Source organism: Sinocyclocheilus grahami, unplaced genomic scaffold (genome assembly GCF_001515645.1).
Source record: "Sinocyclocheilus grahami isolate Dianchi unplaced genomic scaffold, SAMN03320097.WGS_v1.1 scaffold54.1, whole genome shotgun sequence".
Taxonomy (NCBI): Eukaryota; Metazoa; Chordata; class Actinopteri; order Cypriniformes; family Cyprinidae; genus Sinocyclocheilus; species Sinocyclocheilus grahami.
In genome coordinates this window covers 4,047,433-4,061,228 of record NW_015505233.1, presented here as the reverse complement: position 1 = coordinate 4,061,228, position 13,796 = coordinate 4,047,433, and the positions used below count along the sequence as shown (strand labels likewise).

At 34.9% G+C, this 13,796-nt stretch overlaps 2 protein-coding genes across 2 annotated transcripts in view; both read right to left on the bottom strand.

The window, feature by feature from the left end:
* LOC107583642 (cytosolic phospholipase A2 delta-like) overlaps positions 1-1,263 on the bottom strand; it is a 10,079-nt gene extending 8,816 nt beyond the window's left edge. Inside the window, exon 1 of the mRNA XM_016269930.1 lies at positions 1,223-1,263. Coding sequence (XP_016125416.1) covers positions 1,223-1,263 — 41 coding nt within the window. The remainder of the gene's footprint in view (positions 1-1,222) is intronic.
* A 206-nt stretch (positions 1,264-1,469) lies between these two features.
* LOC107583702 (cytosolic phospholipase A2 zeta-like) lies at positions 1,470-13,578 on the bottom strand. Its single transcript, XM_016269986.1, has 22 exons — positions 13,500-13,578; positions 13,159-13,299; positions 12,598-12,642; positions 12,287-12,359; positions 11,675-11,811; positions 11,403-11,534; positions 11,255-11,295; positions 11,072-11,114; positions 10,806-10,863; positions 10,432-10,598; positions 10,125-10,241; positions 7,053-7,087; positions 6,749-6,887; positions 6,445-6,581; positions 5,942-6,164; positions 5,732-5,849; positions 4,401-4,538; positions 4,044-4,151; positions 3,065-3,244; positions 2,677-2,846; positions 2,399-2,585; positions 1,470-1,862 (listed from the first exon to the last, which is right to left on the bottom strand). The coding sequence occupies exons 3-22, from the start codon at positions 12,604-12,606 to the stop codon at positions 1,540-1,542; spliced, it is 2,535 nt and encodes an 844-aa protein (XP_016125472.1). The 5' UTR covers positions 12,607-12,642; positions 13,159-13,299; positions 13,500-13,578; the 3' UTR covers positions 1,470-1,539.
* Between the last annotated feature and the right edge of the window lie 218 nt (positions 13,579-13,796).

Genomic DNA, 13,796 nt, shown 5'->3' with positions numbered 1-13,796 from the left:
CAGAGTCCTGGTAGAAAGTTCGGAGATGGTATTAAAGTAGCTCAGTTTAAATGTATTGTATGAATTGCCCTTGCTATGGAATAAAAAATACAGGGTGTATATTTACATTTAGTAAAATGTGATTGTGAAACATCAGCTCCAGTGGTGCAGATGGATAATCGTGTGTCACCATCTTTTTGAGGCGATCGACCCGGGTTCGATCCCACCTTTTGCCAAGCTTTTTTTTCCTCCCTTTTCAAATCTCGTGTTAGCAATGGATTCTATTTACACTAAGTGAAAATAGCAATATTTTTAGCAATATGCTATTTACACTAAGTGCAAATACCTATTTACACTATGTTAAATAGCAGGATATCTACTATCAAGTATACTACTTGTTAGGCGGGATCGAACCCGGGTCGATCGTGTCAAAAAGCCAAGGTCAAGCACTTATCCATCTGCACCACTGAAGCTAATGATATACAGCCACTTCTAACTAAATCTAAATATACACCCCGTATTTTTTATTCCAGAGTAAGGGCAATTCATACAATACATTTAAACTGAGCTACTTTAATACCATCTCCGAACTTTCTACCAGGACTCTGCTGTTCTTCGGCTGGTTCTTCCTGTATACGTTGATTGACAGATGTCTCGTCCAGTCAGTGGTGAGTAATCCCAAACCAATGGCGCTGTCTCAAACTGTATCTACCTTTTCCGGTTTGTCTGATTTGTCATTGTGTTTTCTGACTTGTTAATTTGTTTTCAGATTTGTCGCTGTGTTTTCTGACTTGTTATTTTGTTTTTGAATTTGTCATTGTGTTTTCTGACTTGTTATAATGTTTTCTGAATTGTTGTTGTGCTTTCTGAATTGTTATTTAGTTTTTTAGACTTGCATTTGCATTTGTAATTTGTTATTTTGTTTTCAGAATTGTGATTTGTTCTGCACTTCTCGGCCACCGTACTAAAGCTCCCTCTCTTGCTCTACATTAGAGGATTCAAACATAATGTCAAAATTCTGCTTTGCAAACCCATCATATCACATGTATCACAACTAAGCATTTTTACTCAAGTTCATATAGTATTAATTACTTTAGAAAAGCAAAACTACTAAATAAAATCATTCTAGAATTCTGGTTTATAATACATGGCAGCAGTTCTGATAAAGCCATTGGGGGGAATATTTTGGGGATATAGATTAAGTAATTTTTCTTATTTGTATAGAATTACTTTGCTGTTATACCAGCGTTTGACTGTTATTGACATCACCAGCATGTCATTCATCACTTTTTATTCAAGAACAATGTGGGTGGAGAATGCTGTCAGCTGAGATTGAAAGGGCAAGGCACATTCACAACAAAATGTTTTCGACAAGAAAACCCTAATTAATAAACGCAAGCAATAATTTCCCTCTAAAAGAGTTTTCTTGCAAGTGTCCAAAGCTGATTTGTTCACCTTGACTCCACTGTGAACTCTGAAAAATCATTTTTTCATTTAATAATATTCTTGACAACTTAATTTTAAGGATGCAGGTTTTCTTCACAGTAACGGTGCTGCAGATCACTGTTCTTCAGTCTTCCATGTTTTTTGTGATCCTGGTTTTGGTGTAGACGCTGAACTGGTCTTTCCTACAGCTGCCTTCTCCTTTTTGCTTTGGCTATCATCACCTGTTTGCCTTTCTCTGTTTCGGTTTAATGCTTTGTTTAGCGCATTCAAAATGACATCTTTGTTGTTTTGGATGTTGTAGGAAGTGAGGTTGATGAGCCTCTGGAAGTCCTCTGGTGTGTAAGTCAATTTGTGGGTGAGATATGGGGAGGTGCTACTGTTAAATTCAACATCAATCGCTCCCTCCTTCCGCTCCTTCTCACCCTCCCTCTTCACTCCTAAACCACACCCATACACACAATTTTACATGAGCATTTTTACAATGAAGTGCATTCTTGGTTATTTGAGCTGATGTACCAAACAATAGCAATATCCAATCACACTATACTACAATTAAGCTGTTAAAAGTGCTTTAGAGCTAGCAAAAGTATGGATAAATATTGTTGAAGTTTTAAATATGTTTTTAAAATATATTCAAATGTAAAAAAAAAATTTAAACAGTAAATTTCGCAATATTACTATTTTACTGTATTTTGATCAAAAATGGCAGCCTTGGTGAGCATTAAAGATCCTTTTTGAACAGTAGTGTATATTGTCCATTATTATGGATACATGTATATTTATAGTCAAAAATATAGACAAAATCTATATAAAATATACCCAATATATATTTTATATTTATGTGTATTTACACAATATAACATTAACATTTTAACCATGTTTGAGGAATATAAATACAGTCCTGCCTTAGAAGCACTGTAATTCCTATTAGGAATATGGCAGAAGGGATGTAAAGAGTGATGGTAGTGCTTACCAGGAGCTTTGAACTGCTTGAATGAGACATTGACCAAGGGAAAGTGAAGCACTATGGGAGCTTCCGGATTGTCTTTATCCTCAAACACGTAAACTTCCTTCAGCGGCTCTGACTCCACCTTTTTGAAATCGATCTTTGGAAATGGAATATTCCGATCAGCACAGTATTCCTGAGATTGCTTTATGACCTATTGGACACAAACAGGCATCATTTTTATTTTTTTAAGTTCCTGATATCTGCATTTCAATCAAAACTTATAGAATCTTCCAGGTCCTCACCTTAAACTGATCTGGTTCCCAAGAGTAGTTTAGAGACAGAATAACGTCCACATGTCTGTGAGAGCGAACCAAAGGAGGAAATCCTGCATTTACGGCAAATCCAGCATCTACTAAGTTCAGCACAGGATCAGCTGGAGTCATGGTGTTAGGAAAGGCATCTGGGTGTGTGTCTGTAGACAGAGCATGAATATTATGGATGACTCCAAACACTATCAGCTATTTAGGTATAAACAGCCTTGGTTATATTTCATAAAATGACAGACATCCCCAAATTACATCCACACACATGAAATAACACTAATATAATATATAGCCCATCTGAAGAAAAAATATAATAAACACAGAATGCACACTTGAAATGGTCAGTGGTATAAGTAGAGCTCTAGACCTTTCCATGCGATGAAGCCCGTGTTCTTATTGTAGCTGTTGTGCAGGTTGAAGCCCCTCAGGAAGTTGTACATCTGGCTGACAATGGGGCGGCTGGTCATAAAGCCACACATCATTTTAGCAAAGTCAGTCACAGGGCTGATCAGGTATGTGCCAAGTGCTGTTGGTTTACTATCAGTCTCTTTACAGAAGAAAACAAGAAGACAATTGCATCATGTCACTGTATAATAATTAAACTCAAATGTAACTACCATTCAAAAGTTTGGGGTCGGTAAGATTTGTTTTTTGAAAGAAGTCTGATGAGAATGTAATGCATTTATTTAATCAAAACTACAATAAAACAGTAATATTGGGAAATATTGTCACAATTTAATCTTTAACATATAATTTATTCCAGTGAAGGCTAAACTGAATTTTCAGCAGCCATTATTCCAGTGTTCAGTGTCACATGATCCTTCAGATATCATTCTAATATGCTGATTTGCTGCTCAAGAATAATTTATTGTAATGATCATGAAACTCTTAAGTTAGGGGTTAAAATGCAACACAAACTCTCACCTGTGTTACTCACTCCTCCTCCAGGAAAACAAGAAGACAATTGCATCATGTCACTGTATAATAATTAAACTCAAATGTAACTACCATTCAAAAGTTTGGGGTCGGTAAGATTTGTTTTTTGAAAGAAGTCTGATGAGAATGTAATGCATTTATTTAATCAAAACTACAATAAAACAGTAATGTTGGGAAATATTGTCACAATTTAATCTTTAACATTGTATTTGTCAATAAAAATATGTTTTTAAATATAATTTATTCCAGTGAAGGCTAAACTGAATTTTCAGCAGCCATTATTCCAGTGTTCAGTGTCACATGATCCTTCAGATATCATTCTAATATGCTGATTTGCTGCTCAAGAATAATTTATTGTAATGATCATGAAACTCTTAAGTTAGGGGTTAAAATGCAACACAAACTCTCACCTGTGTTACTCACTCCTCCTCCAGCCCAAGGCGTCCAGGAAGGTTTGACTCCTGTGGCAAGACTCCAGATATCTGTCAGATTTATAGAGAAAATGCTGCTCCACATTCCTTTAAAACCACACACAGAGTTTGGAATTATTAATTGTGACTGATTACAGTTTACATCATTTGCTTACAGCACAGGATCGTGTTCAAATAGAGATGTAGACTCCCCCTACTGGTCATAATAAGCAACACACATTTTTTTAGATCCTGGGTGCAACATGCCACTTTCTCCTTCTCTTTCTTACGGCCTTCAATTTTTCTTTTGTTTCATGTTTTCATTATGTGCATAAACGCACATACACTCAAACTCACCTACAAGAAAGGACAATCCAGTTTCAGGGAGTTTCTTGACCATGTGACCGAGGTAATATTCACTCCCGAAGTTCTGTGCAGGTACAAAGGCACCATATTTGGGAAATCCAACCTCATATGGAGTGAATTCACACCATTCTAAACAGGAAACAGAAAGAAACATAGGATTATTGATCTGTTATAAGCTCTTTTATTCGCAACATCAAGCTACAAGCTAATTGTTTATTACCTACTCCTTACTTAAGCATACAGTGAACCTATTCTAAAATGTTCTGTAACTCTTTGGATAAGAAAATTATTTGCATGTGTTTATATCTTCAGAACAGTTGCTGAATAGTCTCTTATAGCTATTGATACTGTACATCACTTCACGGGAAGCTGATACAACAATGTATCCAACAGTCATTGCACATCACTCCAGCACTTGAAGAAGTTTGAATAATATAAAGGCAGTAAAAAAGGATTTGTACTTGACTGGTCACAATTATAAAGTGCACAAGGGGCAACAGCTACAATGCAACATTCATAATTATACTTCTAATATAACCAAATGACATTTATTTTCATATTAAACATCACAACAGACATTTACTGCTTTTAAATGACAATTTATATTAATTACATGTCAAATAAAACATGAATGTATTATACAAGTATAATACAAAAACCTATGGTATTTTATATTAGATTTATTTACAGAATTATACTATAATACCTTGAGCTCCTCTAATATGCAAGTGTCAACTATGGTTAATGACGTTGCAGTTTGTTCAGAATGAACGCATTTAATCAAATGGCATGAACTTCAATACAAACAAACTTTTGACTATATAAGAAAGTCTGGTTCACTTATTAGACTGTATGAGTTTATAATATGTAAACTGTCTGACAAATAGGTAAAAAAAAATCAAACACATTTTGATGATATAAACACTATCTTGTTCAAACTATTGCACAGCAGTTTCTATGTACATGTACATATTATACTTAAGCATTTTGATATATCAAGTATATTATTCCATGAACATACCATATCTCTTAAAACAAAGCAGAACATACATTGACGCCCAATGACATCATGCCACCTTGACTCAAATAGTGTGTGAGACCAGTATAGCAGGCAGTATCTACGTCCTAAACAAATTATGTTATTTACAGAAAGCGCGCTTAAGCACAATTGTGTTTGTTTGACACAGTTAATACTGCGGTATTATGAACTTACCGCCCATGTGTTGTTTACATACATTTTTTATATGTGAAGATGATTCAGACTTATGTCTTAGTCTGAAACAAGAAGCTGAATGGCACTTAAATATTTTATTAGTACATACCTGCATCTATTACACTTTCTGTTTTGCCATGCTTTAGGTTAACAGCTGTGAATATGGGGAGAGGGTTCTGGCCTTCAGACACTGTCCTCTGCATTCCAGATAGTGTACCCATGGGTTTCTATAAAAGTAAAGTGTATTATATTGTGTACCAAATTTAAACACACAGTTAAAACTGACAAGCAAACACTATTTGTGCTTTTTTTTTTTTACCTTCCCTTGGAAAAGATACTCTAACGCAAGACCCCACATGTCGATGAGAGACACAAGGTGTCCTTCCTTCTCTCGCTCTTCCATCCTCTGTTTGTACTCCTTTAGCTGCTCTAAGGAAAACATACTGAGTGCCTTTTTAGAGAGCTCCTTCTTTATAGACTCCATAGACTTGTCAATGCCACCGTTTGACCAGTTAGGGTCTCCATAAAGAGAGCCTAGGGCCCTGAAATAATAATAACAATTAATGCATTTAGCAGAGTCTTACAGTGCATTCAGGCTATACACTTTTTATCAGTATATGTGTTCCCTGGGAATCGAACCCACAATCTTTTGTGCTGCTAACACAATGCTCTACCACTGAGCCACAGGAACATGTACTATGTTTATTATGAAATACGAGGATTAAACAAAAAACTTACAGGAGAAATGGCACACATGGTTTTTATCAGTCTGTCTAGAAACAAAGTCATGTTTAAAAATACATTAAGACTCCTCATTCTCACCAAGTAGCACCTGAAACCCCTGTGATGTAGCTGACTGCATCAAGAAGCTGGATCTTCTGCAGACCCTGAAGGCTACCGTATGTGCTTGTTAATGCTCTGCTCCCACCACCAGAACACACCACAGCCACCACTGGGACCTGAGGAGTCACATCAAACACAGAATTCAATTTTAGTCTATTTGTTGTTGGGTATTTGTATTCTATACAAACAATAGAATCAAAATTTGACTTTGATTGTACAATAGGAAAACGTCCCTCAGTTCTTTGCTGAGTATCTGGGTGATTTGTGCTTGTGTATAAAGTACCTTGCTGGGCTTAGGTGCAGAGCTGAGCTTCAGGGCTTTCTGTAGAGCCTGTGACACGACTTTTTTTCTCTTCACCAGAAAATTATTTTCTTCCACTGGGATATCAAAATCCAGACGCACATCCAGCTCTTCATCAGAGCTTCAGAACACACAAAACCATTTTTATTCTGAGGTTAGGATGGATTTGAAATGAAAGCTGATACATTGTATTGTAATTTACAATATTTCATTTAATACATTCAAATTATAATTTACTATTAAACTACTACTGAAGATAGATGTGAATTAATTCATGATTTGTTACCGATCATCCGTATTCAGTTGCAGATCAACTTTATTCTTTGAAAAAAAAGAAAGGTCTTTTTAGATAAAATGCACAAAATATGAGTATAAATACAGGATTGTTTAATATATTAATTATGAGAAAAGATGGTGAGAAATTTATATTACTTAGTTACTGTATTATGTGTTACTATATTATCAATAAACCATTTTTGGAGTGTCCAAAAATGCCATGCATCCAAAATAAAATTATTTGTTCATATATGTGTGTGTACATGTATATATAAATACACACACATACAGTATATATTTTCAGAATATTTACGTATTTATTTATATAATTTATATTATATATAAATATAATTTAATATATAAACATAATATATTTTTCTGAAATATATAAATGCATGTGTGTGAATTTATATATACATAATAAATATACACAGTACACACACATATATTATGTAAACATATTTACACAACTTTATTTTGGATGCGATAAATTGCGGTTAATCGTTTGACAGCACTAATTGAGATTTAATCAATTAATGAATCAATAACTCACCTCTCCCAGAGGCAAAGAGACCGTAATCTGTTGTTTGGCTGGTAATGGTTTTAAAGGGATAGAAGTCAATCCAGTGTCCACAGGGTCTGGAACAGCAGCATCCACTACTGTCCCAATCTGGAGAAAAGTATGTTCAAGCAAACATTTAAAGCCAAACTTTGTTTGTTTCATGTGCTTTATAAATCTACAAGCCATTATGTGAGGTACTGTATACATACATACTGTTTCATAAGTAATAAATTGTATGTGGTAGATTTTACAGCAATTTACAATAAAATTGTAATGCCAGTTGTCATGGATGACTTACATTTGCTGGGCTGACAATAGTCTCTGAGGTCAGATTAAGTTCAGTTTCCAGGTCTCGGTTGATGTAGTAACGTAACGTTTTCAGGAAGCTTGCTGGAACTAAGCAAAAAACACCTAAATCCAGGATTATATGTGTTTCCAAAATGTATTTATATAACAGAACATTTTAACATTTTAACATCTTTTACAGTTATTTCTGAACATCACTGAATTCCCAGTAGCTGTCTAATATCATTTACATTTATATCATAACATTTGCATGGGAAATGTGGATGAAAATGTCTTTATTTACCTTCAGTCTTCTTTAGAAGCTTGTCTATCTCCACATTCAGCTCACAAAAAGGACCTGCCTATTTTAAAAGGAAAGCATAAAGCTTATCTGATAAAGGTTATCTTATATATTTATTGTAAAGTAGTTTAGTTAAGAGTGCATGTAGCCTATATTAAAACTGTAGCTTTTTAGGAAGACACCTTCTTATACTGTACATCAGAAAATCATTTTAAATCATCTGACTGCAACTCATGATACAGATAAGAAAGCTGTAGTAAAGGTTTTACCACCAAAACTCCATTAGAGATGCATGCCGTTGGTGTCTCAGAGCTGCAACACATTTGTGTGTTAAACACAAAACAGACACTTTCAGATTTATGTGTATAGACACATTCAACTGTACAACCGGTTCTCACTTGTACCTATTTTTGCAAATGCTCACTAGAACTGCTGAAGGCATACTCACTCACCTCTTAGTGATCTCAAACTCCACCCACAGTTCATCCTTGGTCTGAAAACGAAAGTAGTCACAAATTAAATATCAAGGGCTCTATCAACTAAGTGTTTATTTTATGTTGAAATGTCTGTTTAGATATGAGATCTCCATATAGCACTGACCTTGTCATTTATTATAAAGCATTTGGTCTCCTTTTTCCCAGGTGTGAGGTTATTGATGTCAAATAGGATAGTGGCACAATGGTCGTCTCTCATTAATGGATCCTCATCATAGATCAAGATCTCTAGAATGTTCTGTGTATAGAAAAGAGCAAAAAAGGAGTTAAAGTGTCGTTCATATGACACATCTTACTGGAGACATAAATAGCGAAGGTTAGAAATAGGATATAACATAATAAAACATTCTAAGATCAGACAACATTTTAGTGGTTTACCTTGATGTTGCTGTGCACTCTGAAAGTGAAAGTTTCATTCCATTCAGGTTTCTTGCTATTTGATATAGTCTTGGTGCGATTTGTACGGACCGATGCTGTGGGTAAGTTCAGGATGACATAGCAGTCAGACGCAGTCACTAAAGAGAAATTGAGGTAGGGTTGGAAAAGTTAGTAAGTTGGCTGACAGAATTAAGTGTTGATCTATTTGTATGCATGTATACTCATAAATAGAGGTTACTGTTGGACTAGTTGTCAAATTGTAGGGCTAAATGCTTTTGAAAGCCCAGAAACACCTTTAAAAATCTGTTACGTTGGCAAAGTGTTATACTGACATTTATACTGATTTAGACTTTGAGATTAGAAAAAAGATCGCATCCTTCTACATACAGTATAGTGCATGTGTAACTAGCAGAGCAAGTTCAAGCAACAACACACATTTTTTTATCAAAACTGCAAACCAGTTTAGTTTGCTTTAAACTTTGTACATACTGTAATCTTTGTTATTATTGAAATAAAAAATGTTTGCTTTAAACTTTACACTGCTGCTAAAAAGAAAATTAAAATTTGTAAATGGATATATTTGGCTGCTGCTAAGAGGACAAATTGTCTCACAGTAGTCATAGGACTGATGGATCTTCGCATGCAAAACTTTGACTGACAAGTTCCAGTATGGCTGGACTTCTCTCTGTTGAAAGCAAACAACCAGACACAGAAAATGAAGTGGTTGAGAAATAATGAAAAATAATGTCATCTGACTACAAAAGTGTATGTACAACACATGATCTATGATCACAAGATCTATGCTGTTTACTGACATAGTAAAACAAAGTCAAGTACTGTTTGTTACAATTAATGTCACTTTGCAAAAATCTCAATTACATTATTTTCTGAAATATATAAATGCATGTGTGTGAATTTATATATACATAATAAATATACACAGTACACACACATATATTATGTAAACATATTTACACAACTTTATTTTGGATGCGATAAATTGCGGTTAATCGTTTGACAGCACTAATTGAGATTTAATCAATTAATGAATCAATAACTCACCTCTCCCAGAGGCAAAGAGACCGTAATCTGTTGTTTGGCTGGTAATGGTTTTAAAGGGATAGAAGTCAATCCAGTGTCCACAGGGTCTGGAACAGCAGCATCCACTACTGTCCCAATCTGGAGAAAAGTATGTTCAAGCAAACATTTAAAGCCAAACTTTGTTTGTTTCATGTGCTTTATAAATCTACAAGCCATTATGTGAGGTACTGTATACATACATACTGTTTCATAAGTAATAAATTGTATGTGGTAGATTTTACAGCAATTTACAATAAAATTGTAATGCCAGTTGTCATGGATGACTTACATTTGCTGGGCTGACAATAGTCTCTGAGGTCAGATTAAGTTCAGTTTCCAGGTCTCGGTTGATGTAGTAACGTAACCTTTTCAGGGTGCTGGAGCTTTCCTCAGAATTTGAGATCACAAACTCCTCTTTGTATGCCCCTTTCAGTTTTAACACCATGTTCTGCGTTGCTGGAACACAGAGAATAAGCAAAAAACACCTAAATCCAGGATTATATGTGTTTCCAAAATGTATTTATATAACAGAACATTTTAACATTTAATTTTCTTTTACAGTTATTTCTGAACATCACTGAATTCCCAGTAGCTGTCTAATATCATTTACATTTATATCATAACATTTGCATGGGAAATGTGGATGAAAATGTCTTTATTTACCTTCAGTCTTCTTTAGAAGCTTGTCTATCTCCACATTCAGCTCACAAAAAGGACCTGCCTATTTTAAAAGGAAAGCATAAAGCTTATCTGATAAAGGTTATCTTATATATTTATTGTTTGAGGGTTTAGTTAAGAGTGCATGTAGCCTATATTAAAACTGTAGCTTTTTAGGAAGACACCTTCTTATACTGTACATCAGAAAATCATTTTAAATCATCTGACTGCAACTCATGATACAGATAAGAAAGCTGTAGTAAAGGTTTTACCACCAAAACTCCATTAGAGATGCATGCCGTTGGTGTCTCAGAGCTGCAACACATTTGTGTGTTAAACACAAAACAGACACTTTCAGATTTATGTGTATAGACACATTCAACTGTACAACCGGTTCTCACTTGTACCTATTTTTGCAAATGCTCACTAGAACTGCTGAAGGCATACTCACTCACCTCTTAGTGATCTCAAACTCCACCCACAGTTCATCCTTGGTCTGAAAACGAAAGTAGTCACAAATTAAATATCAAGGGCTCTATCAACTAAGTGTTTATTTTATGTTGAAATGTCTGTTTAGATATGAGATCTCCATATAGCACTGACCTTGTCATTTATTATAAAGCATTTGGTCTCCTTTTTCCCAGGTGTGAGGTTATTGATGTCAAATAGGATAGTGGCACAATGGTCGTCTCTCATTAATGGATCCTCATCATAGATCAAGATCTCTAGAATGTTCTGTGTATAGAAAAGAGCAAAAAAGGAGTTAAAGTGTCGTTCATATGACACATCTTACTGGAGACATAAATAGCGAAGGTTAGAAATAGGATATAACATAATAAAACATTCTAAGATCAGACAACATTTTAGTGGTTTACCTTGATGTTGCTGTGCACTCTGAAAGTGAAAGTTTCATTCCATTCAGGTTTCTTGCTATTTGATATAGTCTTGGTGCGATTTGTACGGACCGATGCTGTGGGTAAGTTCAGGATGACATAGCAGTCAGACGCAGTCACTAAAGAGAAATTGAGGTAGGGTTGGAAAAGTTAGTAAGTTGGCTGACAGAATTAAGTGTTGATCTATTTGTATGCATGTATACTCATAAATAGAGGTTACTGTTGGACTAGTTGTCAAATTGTAGGGCTAAATGCTTTTGAAAGCCCAGAAACACCTTTAAAAATCTGTTACGTTGGCAAAGTGTTATACTGACATTTATACTGATTTAGACTTTGAGATTAGAAAAAAGATCGCATCCTTCTACATACAGTATAGTGCATGTGTAACTAGCAGAGCAAGTTCAAGCAACAACACACATTTTTTTATCAAAACTGCAAACCAGTTTAGTTTGCTTTAAACTTTGTACATACTGTAATCTTTGTTATTATTGAAATAAAAAATGTTTGCTTTAAACTTTACACTGCTGCTAAAAAGAAAATTAAAATTTGTAAATGGATATATTTGGCTGCTGCTAAGAGGACAAATTGTCTCACAGTAGTCATAGGACTGATGGATCTTCGCATGCAAAACTTTGACTGACAAGTTCCAGTATGGCTGGACTTCTCTCTGTTGAAAGCAAACAACCAGACACAGAAAATGAAGTGGTTGAGAAATAATGAAAAATAATGTCATCTGACTACAAAAGTGTATGTACAACACATGATCTATGATCACAAGATCTATGCTGTTTACTGACATAGTAAAACAAAGTCAAGTACTGTTTGTTACAATTAATGTCACTTTGCAAAAATCTCAATTACATTACAATCATATAAAGAAATCCAAAAAGGAAATACTAGCTAACCTTAAGCATTGTTGAATGTTTGCGCTGAGATCTGGATCCAGCTGCCTGTGAAACTCAAATGAGAATGCATGTGAATGCAAAAGGTGGCGCTTGCGCAGCTTGAAAAGCTTTTTTTCCTGCTTATCCAGAATACATTCCAAGAATACATATTGGTTTTCTTATAAAGTCACAAGTCAGCCTTCTCATCCACAATGCAGGTTTTCATAACAACGCATAAATATTGTTAAGACATGCCAGAACAAGACAGAATGCTTTTACAGTGAACTGATATAAATCTATGTAAGTAACAGGAGAGCATACATTCACTATGATCGGGAATTCAACATAAAATTCCTCTGTAATGACAGTTTTTTGCTTCTACAAAAACATTTTAAAGCTGTCATCACTCTTACAATGATTCACCCAGTTTCATTTCTAAACTTATGCAAGTGTTCACATTGCAGAGTTTTGTCACCTCAAAATGATGTCTGATGTTCTGCTTATATGAAGTTGCATTATTTGAGTCTGCATGGTACATTCACTTGCTGACTCATTTTCAATGGATTTTAAGTGGCTACTCACCCAGGTCAATGAATACAAGGTTGCTTTAGAAGAATATCTTCAGACTGTCTAGGTCTGTCTGGGACTCTGGGTATAACTTGTAAAGTAGCTTGAGTGCTGTTCCTCTTTTTAAGCCAATATCACAAGGTCATGGCTGTAAAACTATTCAGCAAAAACATTTTCTGATTAAAATTCACATCCCATTTCTTTGTAAGTGTTACTGTAACATGCAGATTTAAATACAAAGAGAAAAATAGAATGATGAATGAAGACTGTTACGCCTATTTTTTATATTTTTTAGAACTTGATAGAAAGAAGAACAGCAATTATTTTTCTTATCCCATAAAAAGACTACTACTTACCTATAAATTACACAGCAGTGTCAACACGTTATCATTGGCAGTATTGTCACTGTGTTTTATGCGTGTGCCGGTATCGCCCAAGGTGTCCAAAAACAAGTACGTTGCCAGTGGGTGGGGCAAGTACCTTTATTTAATTCACAGTAAAGCACAAAAGACATGCTGTTTCAGTCAACCAATTACTGACTAGTAAACAGTTAGTCTCCACCTGCATTTTGAGCATATGACCACATACTTGCCCTTCTCAAATACTTGATATCACCACTAAGATGTCTGATGCAAAAGGACAACAATAAGCAT

Excerpts from the sequence above, each read along its gene's own strand:
- LOC107583702 (XM_016269986.1), bottom strand. Across the intron at positions 7,088-10,124 it reads TCTCTTTGCCTCTGGGAGAG|AATAAAGTTGATCTGCAACT; the intron begins GTGAGTTATTGA and ends TTTTTTTCAAAG. Across the intron at positions 6,888-7,052 it reads CAACTGAATACGGATGATCG|CTCTGATGAAGAGCTGGATG; the intron begins GTAACAAATCAT and ends TGTGTTCTGAAG.